This window comes from Ceraceosorus guamensis (assembly GCF_003144195.1).
Source record: "Ceraceosorus guamensis strain MCA 4658 unplaced genomic scaffold IE81scaffold_6, whole genome shotgun sequence".
NCBI classification, from domain to species: Eukaryota; Fungi; Basidiomycota; class Exobasidiomycetes; order Ceraceosorales; family Ceraceosoraceae; genus Ceraceosorus; species Ceraceosorus guamensis.
Genome location: NW_020290001.1, coordinates 425,542 through 438,608, shown reverse-complemented (window position 1 = coordinate 438,608; position 13,067 = coordinate 425,542). Strand labels below are relative to the sequence as shown.

The following is a 13,067-nucleotide window of genomic DNA, read 5'->3' as shown; positions in this document are numbered from 1 at the left end:
GCAACTCTTGACTTGCAGCATGGCGATGTTGAGCGACTGCGTACCTGTGACTAGCTCCGTCGCATCTCATCAGTAAACGCATATGTTGTAATCTCAATTCATGATCCACATCGCCGCGAGCTCTTCAGAGCGTGCTGCCTGTGGCCTGTGCAGCCCCGGCGGGCGGGCGGTCCGCGCCGACTATAGCTCATGCATGCATGCATGCACAGCATGCATCGGCGCAAGGTGTCATCTAGCTGCACCTTGTGCGTCATTAGCATTCAATTCGTGCTTTCCTTCGCGTATGCGCTGCATGGGAGCCGCGGTGATGGTCGCCGCGGAATGCTCCCGCGGTGACTTCAGGCTGAATAATGGCTCGGCATCACAGCGTTGACATGACCGACTCACCGTCAGACCGCGGGCTGCGTGCATATCGCATGTACATGTATAGAACCTTGAATGCACGGACATGCAGCGCCGCTCGACACAGCAGCATCGATCGAAAAGGCAGGACAGCTTGTGTAGACAGGAGACCACCCGTGCGTTGCCCGCTATACATGGCCAGCCAGCCTGATGATCGATCATGACCCTGCATATCTGGTCGTTCTGCCATCACGGAGCCACGGCGGCAGCACGAAAAATTAAATGAATTCGCGCGATTGCGAGTTTCCCAACTTAGAAGCAGCCCGCCCAGGGCAAAGCTCGATAAAGCGATGTCGTTGACTCAGGCTCAAGGACTGTTGCCGTACCCAATACCTCGCCAGGACAAATTCGCTCTGAGTCGTGACGTGAGTGTCAGTTGCATCGCCAGGACGCGAAAGCAGCATGGAAGACCGTGCAGTCTGCTTCACGATTGCGATTCGCACTTGATGATGATGGGCGTTGGCGGTGCAGCTATCACAATCACGACCAGCCCTGAGTCGCCGCCTCTCCTGTATGCTGTATATACTCAAACTTCCCAAATGTGATTGCGCCCCAGTCCAAATGCTTCCCGAACCATATCCAGCAATCAAATCGTCTATCACCCTCACGATCACCTCCTGCCGTCAGCTGTGCCGAAAAGTCATTTTGATTCACAACCAGCACTCGTGACTGAAGCTCATGCAACAGCAGAAACCTTCAGTGGCCACACATCGAAAGTGTTCTACAGACTGATCAGCACAGGTGCAAGCTGCCAGCAGCTCTTTGCACTCACGACGTGCACAATTTTGTAGGGCAAGGTGAACATATTTCTACCTTCATCAGGACAGTATTCCAGGGGCAGCCCCACTCGGAGCCTTGCCGAAGCATCATGGCAGCATCATCCCACGAGGACGTCTCCGCTCGTGGATTGGAGCTGGGCCTTACGGCGGCGTCGTCCTCTGCCAGTCCACTCACTAACATCAGCTTGGACCGCCACACAGCGCAGCATGGGCGCAGCACATCGAGAGACATGAACGACCACAGCGGCAACGCTCCTCATTCTGCAAGTGCACCGTACGACCTCGGCTACGCTAGTCCAGAGAGTCAATTTTCCTCCACACTTGGCTCATCGCACTCTGGAGCATCTACGGACGATGACGAGGCTACCGTCATCTCTTTCAATCCCAGCCACCATCACCAGCACAAATTGAGCATAAGCACTGTAGACGATGAGGTGGCGGCCAAACAAAGCGGCGCTTGGTGGGATGACGTCAAACTTGCGTGGTTTGAGGTCAGGCAGAGGCTAGTCGGTAGGACTGCAAGCAAAGCATACTACTCGCTACCTTCGCACGATGCGCCAGGCGGTCATGCAAATCACCGGAGAGCAGACTCCATCCCCGCTTTCACGCTGCTGCGCTCCGCAGCTGCAAAAGGAAGTCGCCTTTCGCTTTTCAAGATCATTGCTCTCGCCATTGTAGTCTCGCTCATTGGCGGTACCGTCATTCATGTTGCGTTCCGAGGGTACCGCTTCGAGGCGGCTTCTGAGCCTTATGGCCTTTCTGGTGTCAATGGCGCAGGCAATGCGGCCCTCTCGGAAGCGGAGCGGAACGATAGGACGTTCGATGAGGCTCGCTGCCAACGAGAATTTCCAGCTCTCTACCCTCAGCTGGAAGACTTGAAGGAAGTCTGGAGGAAGCGAGGTGGCATCAAACAGAAGCATCTAGATGCTAGCGAGCTTGGCACAGACGAGCGATGGGGCTACGCCCGTCTCGTCATCAAGAATGGGCAAGTCTTCATCCGCTCCTTTGTGGAAGGCACGGAGACGCGCGTTAGCGCGCTGGTTCACCTCTTCCACACCGCCATGCTCTCTGCACCAGCCGACCCATCGATGCCCCCCGTCGATCTGATCATGACGCCCGCCGACAAAGACGGCATCAGCCCGGAAGATGGTACTTGGGCAGTCACCAAGAGGCTCGATGCGCCACGACAGAAAGGCGTGTGGTTATTGGTGAGTGAAGGCATCGTCAGGATGAGTGTCGCGTGTCGTTGCTGAATCGCGGTCCTGGTATCCGCTACAACCTCAGCCCGACTTTGGCTTTGCTGGGTGGCCGGAAGCGGGCGCACCCTCGTACGAAGAATTCTTTGCTGAAGCGTCACAAGTTGAAAGCAAATGGCCGTGGGAACGCAAGATGGACCGGGCATTTTGGCGCGGCTTCGCCAACTGGTACCCGACTCGGCGCGATTTGTTGGCACGTACCAATATTACGGCCAAGCCTGACCGCGAGGTTTGGGCGGATGTCAAACAGACATCATTTCACGACGCAGTTGGAGGCGACTTCGTTCCGATTGTGGCCCCGGCCGATCATTGCCAGCAGAAATATCTCATTCACACGGAAGGCAACAGCTACAGCGGCAGGTCCAAGTTTCTGCTGTCTTGTCGTTCTGTCGTCATCGCTCATCCGCTCGAGTGGACACAGCACTTCCACCCTGCTTTGGACCCCAATTCGACCTCGCCTGACCAGAATTTCATTCAACTGCCAGGCCCGCATTTCGAGGGGCTTGAGCAGACAATGGCCGAGCTGTGGGAGAGTGACGGCAAACCAGTCTCGTGGGACCCCAAGGATGAACGACGACAAAGGACGTTGCAGGACAACTCTGCTCGGACTATTGCCGACAATCAGTACCGCGTCATGGCTGGTCGTGAGTGTCGAGTGCCTTGATCAGTGTGTCTGCCTAGGTCTGACCGACGCCTTATCTGGCCCTGCTCATCAAGGCTATTTGACCCCAGCCGCCACAATGTGCTACACGCGAAGTGCTCTGAGAGCATACGCGTTCTCTCAAAACCTTCAGTCATGGGGCACCGCTGAGGGACCTCAGATCCGCAAAGGGTCCGGCATCGTGCCGGGCACCTCAAAAGGCTCCGACTTTGTCAAGGACGGCGCTCATGGTGACATTGAGGTTGGCTTGTGGCGCTTGTTGGGGTCGCCGGAATGGCCTCCTGTGCCGGAGAAGAAGAAGATCAAGGTTGCACCATCGTGGAACGTTCCTGCTTGAGGCAGCGGCTTGCCAGTACGGATAGAAACAAATTATCACGACGTCGTATCAGCGCCAGCAGCGCTTTAGAGTTGTACCATCACACCTAGACCTTTGTACAATCATCATGAGACCCTTGGCTCTATGAGGGCCCCAATGAGTTACTCGATCGCCCTTTTGCGAGGTGGAGAATTGACGTTGTGTGCATGAGACAGTGTGATGTCAAACAAATTTTTAGGTGGCGTTCGTCATCATCATGCCGATCAAGAGGCCCGTCGCTTACAATCGTGACTGTGAGTCTGCTGTACAGCTCAGTCTGCCTGTGCATGGCCTGTCCGGGAATTTACGTTGGGGCTCTTCATGATCCTGTCCAGCAGACTGCTCTTGATCGATGCTTGACCAAGCAGTCATCACAAGCAAGACCCTATATTCGTGATTCGTGATGGACGGTAGAAGTTACACGGCGCAGTCCACGCGTGATGCCGCCGCCGCCGCATATGTGCGAGAGCGTGCGCGTGTTTAGTTGTCAGGATATGCGCAAGGGAGAGCGCGGGAGGATAGTCGTGAGTCTTGAGTGTGAGTCTCATGTTCATCCTGCGCACCATGCAGCAACACACATATGCGCCCCGGCGCGCTTGGCACGCAAAGCCCCTAAATATAATTTCTCCAGCGTTCATCCACGCTCTTCTTTCTGCTTGTTAGCTGAGCAGAAGTCCGCACTCGTGACTGCTGCGACGATGCAGGCAGACAGCTTGGCGGTGCTGTTTGGCTTGCATGCATGCAGCAGCAGCTGTTGCATTCGCGTGAGCGGCGCGTCGTGCGTGCACCGCCTCAACACGCACACGCACAGCAGGGCTGATTCTGCAGCTTGCGAAAATGCTGTGCGCTACCACGCGTGTCTTTGATGGCAGCAGCTTCATCGCTCGCCGCTGATGCCCGCATGGCGTGGACACGAGAAAGCTTTACTCAAGAGTTGCAGCTAGGCGGGCGGGGACTTTTGGCTTGAGCTGCGTCGAGGTCGCGCTTGTTGCTGCCTTACCATCGATTCACCACGTTGTGATGAGCCATCGCTATACACCACCACACCATCATCTTAGCACCATCGCCCGTCCTCACATCGCCGTATCCAAGCTCAGCACACGGTCATCGATCACGGGCTGCAAGTGTTTGGCAATAGCGTAATCTTGACGAGCCAGCGGGTGACAGCATCGAAGGTGCACAACGACACTTGATCCTTTGGTTGGACCCCCGGCTATCACAGCCCGCACGCACATCTCTAATCAAGCTCTTCAAGAACCGAATGGTGGACTTTACATCTGTCAAGCGACTTGTGGCCAAGGTGGGAGGAGGAGAAGGAGGGTACACTTCAGAAGGCAAATCGGGAGGCAGATTTGGAGGAGGCATTTCCAACAATGGGCCAGTCAATACCATCCCGCTGTCAGAGGTGTGTGCTGCGCTTCGCTCTTTTACGTCCTCGTCGGCTACTGCGGGGCTTCGCCTGACCATTTCTCCCGCTTCGACCCCACACAGGACAAGTTCGCAAAGTACGGCCTGATTGTGCGAGGCGTACAGATCTTCTTGGCAGCGTGAGCACCGCAACCGGAGCTTTCCTTGCCATCTGAAGTGTCGCAGCCACATCTGACATCCAAACGTCTGTCTTTCCTTCCCCCCCTCCTCTCTCTCTCCCTCTCTCGCAACGCTTTGACAGGGTGGTCTTGATCATTGCCATCATACTGTCGTCCTTCCAGTCGAAATGGATCGGCGGCCCCTCGGGGCTCACGGGACTGCTCATAGCCATATCCGTCCTTAGCTTGATAACGTCAATCGTCTTTGTCGCGGTACCCCTAATTCACAGTCAGTCGGATTTCACCAGGCTGAAGAGTCTAGCAAGAGCTCTTGGTGAGGCTCGGGTGGGATTCATCTTGAACGGAGTGTGGGTGGGCATCAGCTTGTTGATCGCGTGAGTATTTGCTGATTGTAGCTGTGGTGTACGAAAAGTACTAACAACTGACTCCCTCCCGCGACCCTTTGCAGCTTGACACAGACAATCAGCGCTAACGTCAAGGGCTGCAAAGACCCCGCTTCGGATGATCACGCCAAATCGAGTAAAGGCAAAGAGGAAGACTTTTTGAAGGTGCTGCCCGGCTTTTGCAACACGAAGCGAGCTCAAGCTGCATTCACATGGTTTTTGTTCTGTGAGTATATCGAGTGCTAGCAGGATCTCCTTGCTGCGTGGACAGGCATGTCGCACCTTGCTCATGCTGCCGTGTTGCACCCACCCTCTTGCGCAGTTTCGTGGCTACTTGCGCTCGGACTATTCTTGAGAGCCTGGCGTCTGTCACGCAAGAACGGTCCTCGCATTCCGCCATTTGTGCATCCTACAGACGACAGCGCATTCGAGCCGATCCAAGGAGAAGATGACGAAGACCTTCATCAGCAAGACGCCAACCCTTACTCGAATTACGGTGGAGGTGCTTCGGGTGGTAGATACGGAGATGGTGGGGACGGAAGGTATGGCAGTGGCGCTGGTTACGATTACGGCTCAGGAGCGGCAGGCCGAGATTCGTATGGTGCACCCGTGGGCAGGCCCAGCTACAGCGCCGAGAACCCGTTTGGAGACGTCCAAGCTGCTAGGCCTTCGTATGATTACGGCGCGTACGGGAATGCCAGCCAGGTCAACTTGCCAGGTTCGGGCAGAAGGGACTCATATGCGCCCAACGACAGGCGGAACAGCGTCGACCCGTATGCTGCCATTCAGAATCAGCTGCAGACGGATCGCCCTGCTACCGGTCCACCTCAGCTTCCACCCCTTTATCACCATTAAGATTCGGGACGCACGTACCTGCTTGGTCAACACCGCTCCGAGCGCGCAGTGCCACCTCCGAGCCGGAGGTGCATACCACCGAGCAGCGGGAAATCCCGCCAAGAGCGTGCTGCAGAACGATGCTCGCAGCACGCCGTAAGGTAGCGCCATCACTGGGTCTGATGGTCAGACCGCTCCGCTTGGCGATAGCTCTGCCACGGGCCAATGTTCTCATCACAACTTTCCAGTACTGCCATTTCTAGCGACCAATTTGTACCGTACCACGCTGCTGCCGACATTTCTGTGCTCATACGGACCTTGCGAATTCCAATCCAATGCGTGGGTAATGAGTATATGCTGTTTGTTGGCAGTCCGGCATGTGGGGACCATGTCGCGGCATTGATCGCTAGAATCTCGACATTTCAGCGTCAGCTAGCCCTCCAAACGTGCAAACGCCTATCGTAAAACGAGCAAGAAGCCACCAAGTCGTCCGCCTTCCGATCCAATTTGCTTCGGCTTATCCAATCGCATCCGTAAGCCAAGCTCTGATGTTCCTCGAAAGTTGTGTGAATTTCCGGGCTCAACCTGGCGTCTTTCCACATCGTCTCCGAAGCGAATTTTGTGGTAGGCGGCGAGAGCGCAACAATTCTGAAGCCAGCGTGCATGGCTCCTATCAGCAAGCGGTTCGGATCGGTAGGGTGCCACTTTGTTCGCCAAATGCCTCCTCCCATGTCAACCTGCTCGAAAGGCCTCTGGGGTTGTCTGGCGTCGAAAAGGCGCAATTGTCCATCATAGCTGCGGTTCGTGCGAGTCGTGAAGGTAGAGTCAGCACCGAGGCAAGCAAATCCTTCCTGGACGGGTGCGCACCTCCCGACAGCCCACAAGTGTTGCCTCAGGTGAGAAGACTGCATGGCCGTGACGCCGCCTTCAAAGCTACGCAGTCAATAATGATGATCAACGTCGAGAATCAGCGAATGATTTTTAGTGTGTCGACTTTAGCACGACTCACCGGCGACACGCAAAAGTGCTCTCTCGGCGACCGCTGTGACATGGTGTGCGCAGGTCCCACCCTTTGAGCGTCAGGTCGTCCCCGCCTGCATTTTCATTACAAGGGCGTGACAGGCCACCAATCAGCTTACAGTGCCGAGCGGTGTCCAGGACACCTTCACAGCCTGGAGCTCGCTTCGAGTTCTGCGTCATCCCAAAAATTTCGCCACTCACCGCTCCAGCAAACGTTACACTCGCTCCATCGATCGAATGCTGCTATCCAGGCTTCGTGATCATGAGCTCGCCAGACCTGAATCGAGGGATGTCTGGCGGTGCAAGAAGCTTTCTGTAGGCTTACCGGCTTCTCGCCTTCTTCTTCTTCTTCTTCTTCTTCTTCCTCGTCGCTCTCGTCTGCGAGACCTGCTGTCTCGTCGTGCGCAAGGCTTCCTGAAGCTGACGATGCGTTCTCGATTGAAGCGCCAAAAGTGATTTCGTGGACTGCTGAATCGTGTATGGTGAAGTCCAAAGATGGGATCAGGGCGAGCGTGCCATCTGATTGAGAAACGACGACGCTAGAATCGACTTGACCAAGCTCTGATGCTGCCGTACGCTTGGCAGATTGATCGATGGAGAGAGCCAGCACACCGCTCGTCGTCGTGCTCAAAGGGATTGTGGCTTCCTGCTGCAGTGAATAAGAGCACCCGCGACTGTTTCCAGGCGACGGCAAACTGGAATTAGACCTCAGACTGTGGAGCGACAAGCTCGAATTCGCTCGCGCCGAGAGCAGACACAGAGGAGCCATATCTCTTTCCGGCGTTTGAGACGATGGGTAGAGAGCCGGCGATGGAAGCCTTGCAAGCGCCGTATCCGAGCATCAGCTGGTCAATGACGATTCACGTGCTGAGCAACACACCACAGCCCATGCCAGACATACCAGCACATGTCCAGAATCGCTGCAGCATCCTCGCTCGTGTAAGCGAGCTGGACGCCTGCTCCGCAATCCTTGTCCGCAGCGCTTTCTTCGCACATCGCATTGGACGTCTGCGTCTGGTACAGCAGTATACGCCCCCGTCGAGTATATTCGGGCGAAGAGGACGATGGCTGCTGTTCTTCATCGTCTGAACCGCCGCCATCTCGCCAATGTGAGGCCGGTTGTTTCGTCGCGCTTGGTTCGGACTGCTCGACTTCGTACGTGCCAAGAGCAAACAATCCCGACCAGTCTGCAGACTCGCCAGCCTCTCTCGTGTCGTAGGGATAAGCAGCTATACTATCTGCGCACAGTCCAGTCGAGGCTGTGAACAGGGACTGGGCGTGAGAAGGCCCGGTCTTCATGACTATTGTCTGTCGCTCTCTCTCTCTATACGTCTGTTCCGAGACACCACCTAGGAGCGTTCAAAGTGCGTCCTTCGTTGTTGTGCACATGGTCTGGGTATTCGTCGTCTCTCCCATCAGAAAAGGGGCGACGCGTTGATGATCGTGAAAAAGACGCGCAGGCTTTTGCAGCTTCATGGTCACGCGTGCGAGTCGCAATATCATCATTATTCAAAATCCGTGATTGTTTGTGTGATTTGGTCATTGTGATGCTTGTACTCGATCCTTGCCTCCTCTCACCCACTTGCCAGCCTCCCCACATTCGATCGTCGGCTCACCTAGTCCTTCCCATCTGGCTCGACAATCGTGAATCCTTGGCCAGTCACATCGCTCTGCTTCTTCCCAGCTTCGTAATTCTCAAGGTTCGCGCCTCGATCGCATTTTCAGTTGCCACCACCACTCTCGTTGCGACTCTATCCACCTTGCTGGATCCGCGAGAATGACGGATTCAAACGATGGACACTCTGACCTAGCTGCTGCAGGTCTGCCTCTGTCCTTTGGAGGATCAGTGCCTTCAGGATCTCGAAGGGGTGGGGGCGACGGCTCAAGAGGAGAATGGAGAGGGAGGGGCAGAGGCAGAGGCAGAGGTGGGGGTGGGGGTGGAGGGATAGCAGGAGGAGGTCCGTCAGGCGCAGGATCGGGTGGCTACCAGCACGGTCACTCTCCGTATGCGCCCGGCGGTGCGCCTCGAGGTGGAAGGGAACGAGGTGGTGGTCGCGGAGGAGGGGGTGGTGGTCGCGGGGGGGCTAGCAGGGGAGGCCATTCGAGGGGGGGTGGCCACAAAGGACTTGCTTCTCGAGGCGGTGACATCGGCAGTCGGTACATCGTGAGTGCTCGTATCGAGACGACTGGTTGCTCGGCGATTGATCATCTGTCCTCTCTGTGATGTGCTGCGGCAGCGGCCGCCCACTCCGGCACATCTCGTAGGTGAGCACCCAAAGGCAAGGCATACAATGCCGCTTCTTTCGATACAGTCTTTCGCATGAGCGAATGGTTCGATTGATTGATGGCCTTGACGGCTGGAGAATGATGCCACGGCAGCATTGTATGGTTATGCGTGCTAGAAGACCGAGCAGGGCTGACACAGAGCCTGTCGCTACCTTAGAGATACACTTTCGGCGCTCGTTCATCGAAGACCCTTGGGCGCACTTGGTCTGATGGCACACCTTTGAATCTGCGTGCCGGAAGCCTCGTCCCACCGTCGAGCATCTAACCAGGCTCATCTCGGTCGGACGTCGGCAGCTGCCCACTCGAACTGCAAGAATGGCAGACATCTCGAGCAGCAAAGTTGGTGTGAAGAAGGGCGACAGGAAGAAATCAGATTTTGGGGGATGGACTGGCTAGACCCGATCCTCAAAGCGGGTCTTGTGGGCCTTGATCGAGGACGCGCGCGCCATACGCCAGTATCTGAGGGTTTGCAAGACGATGCCACGCCCATCCAGAGGACCACCCCGGCGCAGAACGCTGCTTCGGTAGTGCTTTCGCACTTGCAGGCATCATCATGACAATGCTCGCTCGATGCAATGGATCGTGGCAAGCAACTTCGCAAACGCAGTCACGAGTGTAGAAGATGCCGACGAGACGCTTTTCAGTAGTCCTGCTCTTGACTCGCATTGACTGCTTCACCTGCCTATCGCTCCCTTTGCATCATTTCCTTGCTTGTATGCCTTTGTGCAGTGAGATACCACTGCCGGATTGAGCGTACAAGCATGTCACTCTTGACTCATGAGGTACCATTGTTTGCGTCTGGCTCATCTGAACTTGCGATCCAGCCCATGTGACCCTCAGCGATCCACAAGAATTTCTTTCAAGTGCTGCTCAGAGCCTCAAGCACCGACTTGAGAGTGGGTGGGATGCATTGCGCTCGCAACGAACTCTACTCGGTCGAAAGAGTCTCAGGCCAGCGGTGGAAATCATTCAAGAGCATCGAGATTCGGAGGAGACGGTGACGTATGGAAACCGAGCGACGTGCGGTACAGCAGTTTGAAACGGGAAGAGGGGGTTCAAATTCGTCATGAGATGGTGCAGGATGAGTCGTTGGTCGAGTGATTGCGTGCATATGGAGCGAACACTGCGCATTATCGAAATCAGTAGTTGCGAGCGTCGCCCGTCTCTACATCGAGTCCTTTCTGAGATCCTTCGTCCTTGCGCTCGGGTGTAGAGACGCCGTCGTCGCGGTTGTTACCGGATCGCTCAAGGGTGTCGGGATGAGCTCTAGGCAGGTTGTCCGAAGGCTTCTCGCTTTGCGCAATGTCGTTGAGGATGATCTCACCAGCTCTCCACACTGGTCTAGTGGCGAAGAGGTCGTCCATTCGCTCCAGGGGAACTTGCCTGGTCTCCGGCAACACGAAAAAGACGTATGGGATGGAGACGACCATCAAGCAGGCAAAGATCAGGAAGAAGCCGTAATTAGACCAGGCGAAAGCTGCTGGCGTAGCCTTGCTGATGGCGAAGTTGTACAGCCAGTTTGATGCCGCAGCGATGGTCATTCCAACGGACCTGGAGGCAGTGGGGAACATTTCGGCGGAGCTGAGGTTGCAAAGAGATGGTTTAAGAATAAGTGATCGCGTTCGAAGGTGATTCATGCGCGTTCCGGTGCCGGCGAAACCAGGCTGCATGCGCGCGCGCGCGCATGCAGGCGTAGGAAGTCTGCACGTGACTCGCGCGAGATTTTTCTTCGCAAGCTACTCACTAGCACCAAGGCGTACCGTTCCAAGTGGATCCGTAGAATAGCGTCCAGAGGTAGAAGGCAGCAAGAGCGCTTCGTCCACCGGCAGATAGCTCGCCAGAAGTGTGACCAGGAGTGCCGACCTTGGAGACAGCAATGTAGATGGCGATCCAGAACATGCAGATCGATCCTCCAAAAGCACCTCCCATCAGGATCTTGCGTCTACCGAGCTGCTCAATGAGCCAGAGGATCCAGATGACACTTCCGAGACCCTTGATGATACCGAAGACACCGGTCGTGAGCAGTGCAGTAGATGTGCCGGTCAACTGCGGCGTTCGAAAGGAGCACACTGGTCAGCCAGAGCACCAAAATCATGACGGTCTCCTTTATGTTTCGACTCACACCCAAAGCCCTGAAGACGGTAGGAGAGTAGTAGTTGATCGCATTGATACCAGTTCCGTTTTGGAAAGCGAATAGAGAGCTTGCGATGAGCATTCGGTAGCGCAGCTTGCTCTGTCCAAAAGTGTAGCGGATGGGACCCCAGAATGACGCGCCGACGACTTCGCGTTCCGCGCGGATGGACTCGCGGCAAAGCGCAAGCTCGTCGACGAGGTACGGGTCGGATGCAGGTAGCTTTCTGATCTTCTCCAAGTTGCGGACGGCTTCCTCTTCGCGGCCGCGGGTGAGGAGCCAACGTGGACTCTCGATCATGGTGAGGGTGCCGAAGAGGAGGAGCGCGCCGGGCACAAGCTGGAAACCGTATGGGATGCGCCACTGAGAGTCGCTCGTGTCCGGTTGGTGCTGCTTGACTCCGTAGTTGATCCAGAAACCGATGATGGCTCCGACTTGCCAACCAACTTCCCACATACCAATGAGGCGACCACGGATAGCGGTAGGTGCGATTTCGGACAGGTAGGTGGGAGCGAGGTTGGAAGCCATACCGATGGCAAGACCGGCAATGGCTCTGCCGCCGTAGATGGGTCCAAGGCCAGTGTTGTTGGATGCGATGGTCATGATGATGCTTCCGACGGTGAAGATGAGGGATGCAGCGAAGAGACCCCACTTGCGGCCGAGGTAGACGCCGGTTGGGTAAGCGGCGAAGGCACCAAAGAAGGCACCGGCTTGGTACGTTGACACGAGGTTCGAAGAGGTGCTGTGAGGGAGAGGGCAGGATGTTATTGTGGTAAGTATAGTGGTCTTCATCCTGCGACGAGGCACTCGCACGTATCCAACTCACTCCTTGTCAAGGGTGCCAAACTCCCTAAGAAAAGCCGGCAGCGCCAAAGTGCCACCGACAAAGGCGCTGTCGTAGCCGATCATGCCGGAAGCAAAGGCTGCAACGGTTGCGAGGCCCCATGTTCGGAGATTGTTGATCTCGGGTGGGTACTCGATCTTCATCTTGTGACGTGGGGTGTGGGCGAAGAGGGTGGGTGAAGATTGTCGAGGCCGGAGAAGGCTGAGAAGAGAAGTGGAGAAGTGGAAGCCGAATTGCTTGATGAGGAGGGAAGAACGGAATGTGGAGCCCCGGACTGCCTTCTTAAAGATGACAGCGGTTGCAAATGTATTCCCCACGGGGTAAGTGAGCCACCTGATTGGATACAGTGAAACGTCGATACAGTGGTCTGTACGATGTCGTTCCTCCCCAATCTGAATCAGGCCAGTTGGCAGTGACTGTGAGTGGTGAGAGAAGCAAGGGAAGAACTTCGCTCCGGTCGCTCCAGCCAGTTCCTGCGAGACCAGCGCAGCGGAGCCGTTGCAAAAATCGGGGCGGGTCGAGCAGCGAGCGGCCGCTGTTGGGCCGATCGAGTGGCGCTGCCGCGTCTG

At 56.0% G+C, this 13,067-nt stretch overlaps 5 protein-coding genes across 5 annotated transcripts; 3 read left to right on the top strand and 2 right to left on the bottom strand.

The window, feature by feature from the left end:
• Positions 1-1,969: 1,969 nt before the first annotated feature.
• IE81DRAFT_286031 (hypothetical protein) lies at positions 1,970-3,435 on the top strand (the record flags this gene model as incomplete). Its single annotated transcript, XM_025511658.1, has 3 exons — positions 1,970-2,389; positions 2,466-3,081; positions 3,155-3,435. Coding segments are annotated over 3 exons (1,317 nt in total), but the record flags the coding sequence as incomplete, so codon positions are not given.
• Positions 3,436-3,528: 93 nt separating this feature from the next.
• On the top strand, positions 3,529-3,895 carry IE81DRAFT_210940 (hypothetical protein). Its single transcript, XM_025510970.1, has one exon. The coding sequence runs from the start codon at positions 3,621-3,623 to the stop codon at positions 3,855-3,857; it is 237 nt and encodes a 78-aa protein (XP_025372440.1). The 5' UTR covers positions 3,529-3,620; the 3' UTR covers positions 3,858-3,895.
• Positions 3,896-4,413: 518 nt separating this feature from the next.
• IE81DRAFT_210886 (hypothetical protein) lies at positions 4,414-6,442 on the top strand. Its single transcript, XM_025510969.1, has 5 exons — positions 4,414-4,858; positions 4,945-5,000; positions 5,123-5,374; positions 5,449-5,609; positions 5,706-6,442. Exons 1-5 carry the CDS (start codon positions 4,715-4,717, stop codon positions 6,236-6,238), a joined length of 1,146 nt encoding a protein of 381 aa, XP_025372439.1. The 5' UTR covers positions 4,414-4,714; the 3' UTR covers positions 6,239-6,442.
• Positions 6,443-6,464: 22 nt separating this feature from the next.
• Positions 6,465-8,691, bottom strand: IE81DRAFT_297915 (WD40 repeat-like protein). The gene is made up of 5 exons (XM_025512168.1): positions 8,139-8,691; positions 7,439-8,055; positions 7,227-7,311; positions 7,085-7,150; positions 6,465-7,012 (listed from the first exon to the last, which is right to left on the bottom strand). The coding sequence occupies exons 1-5, from the start codon at positions 8,534-8,536 to the stop codon at positions 6,646-6,648; spliced, it is 1,533 nt and encodes a 510-aa protein (XP_025372438.1). The 5' UTR covers positions 8,537-8,691; the 3' UTR covers positions 6,465-6,645.
• A 1,921-nt stretch (positions 8,692-10,612) lies between these two features.
• IE81DRAFT_210847 (general substrate transporter) lies at positions 10,613-12,868 on the bottom strand. Its single transcript, XM_025510968.1, has 4 exons — positions 12,481-12,868; positions 11,646-12,396; positions 11,268-11,569; positions 10,613-11,104 (listed from the first exon to the last, which is right to left on the bottom strand). Exons 1-4 carry the CDS (start codon positions 12,639-12,641, stop codon positions 10,663-10,665), a joined length of 1,656 nt encoding a protein of 551 aa, XP_025372437.1. The 5' UTR covers positions 12,642-12,868; the 3' UTR covers positions 10,613-10,662.
• Between the last annotated feature and the right edge of the window lie 199 nt (positions 12,869-13,067).

Bases quoted from the DNA above. Each gene is read 5' to 3' on its own strand.
- IE81DRAFT_210940 (XM_025510970.1), top strand. From the start codon at position 3,621: ATGAGACAGTGTGATGTCAAACAAATTTTTAGGTGGCGTTCGTCATCA.
- IE81DRAFT_210886 (XM_025510969.1), top strand. From the start codon at position 4,715: ATGGTGGACTTTACATCTGTCAAGCGACTTGTGGCCAAGGTGGGAGGA. The intron at 5,375-5,448 runs GTGAGTATTTGC...GACCCTTTGCAG, and splicing joins GGCATCAGCTTGTTGATCGC to CTTGACACAGACAATCAGCG. The intron at 5,610-5,705 runs GTGAGTATATCG...CCTCTTGCGCAG, and splicing joins ATTCACATGGTTTTTGTTCT to TTTCGTGGCTACTTGCGCTC.
- IE81DRAFT_297915 (XM_025512168.1), bottom strand. From the start codon at position 8,536: ATGAAGACCGGGCCTTCTCACGCCCAGTCCCTGTTCACAGCCTCGACT. The intron at 8,056-8,138 runs GTATGTCTGGCA...GGCGCTTGCAAG, and splicing joins GCGATTCTGGACATGTGCTG to GCTTCCATCGCCGGCTCTCT. The intron at 7,013-7,084 runs GTGCGCACCCGT...CACGAACCGCAG, and splicing joins CACTTGTGGGCTGTCGGGAG to CTATGATGGACAATTGCGCC.
- IE81DRAFT_210847 (XM_025510968.1), bottom strand. From the start codon at position 12,641: ATGAAGATCGAGTACCCACCCGAGATCAACAATCTCCGAACATGGGGC. The intron at 12,397-12,480 runs GTGAGTTGGATA...TCTCCCTCACAG, and splicing joins TTTGGCACCCTTGACAAGGA to CACCTCTTCGAACCTCGTGT. The intron at 11,105-11,267 runs GTGAGTAGCTTG...TTGCAACCTCAG, and splicing joins AACGGTACGCCTTGGTGCTA to CTCCGCCGAAATGTTCCCCA.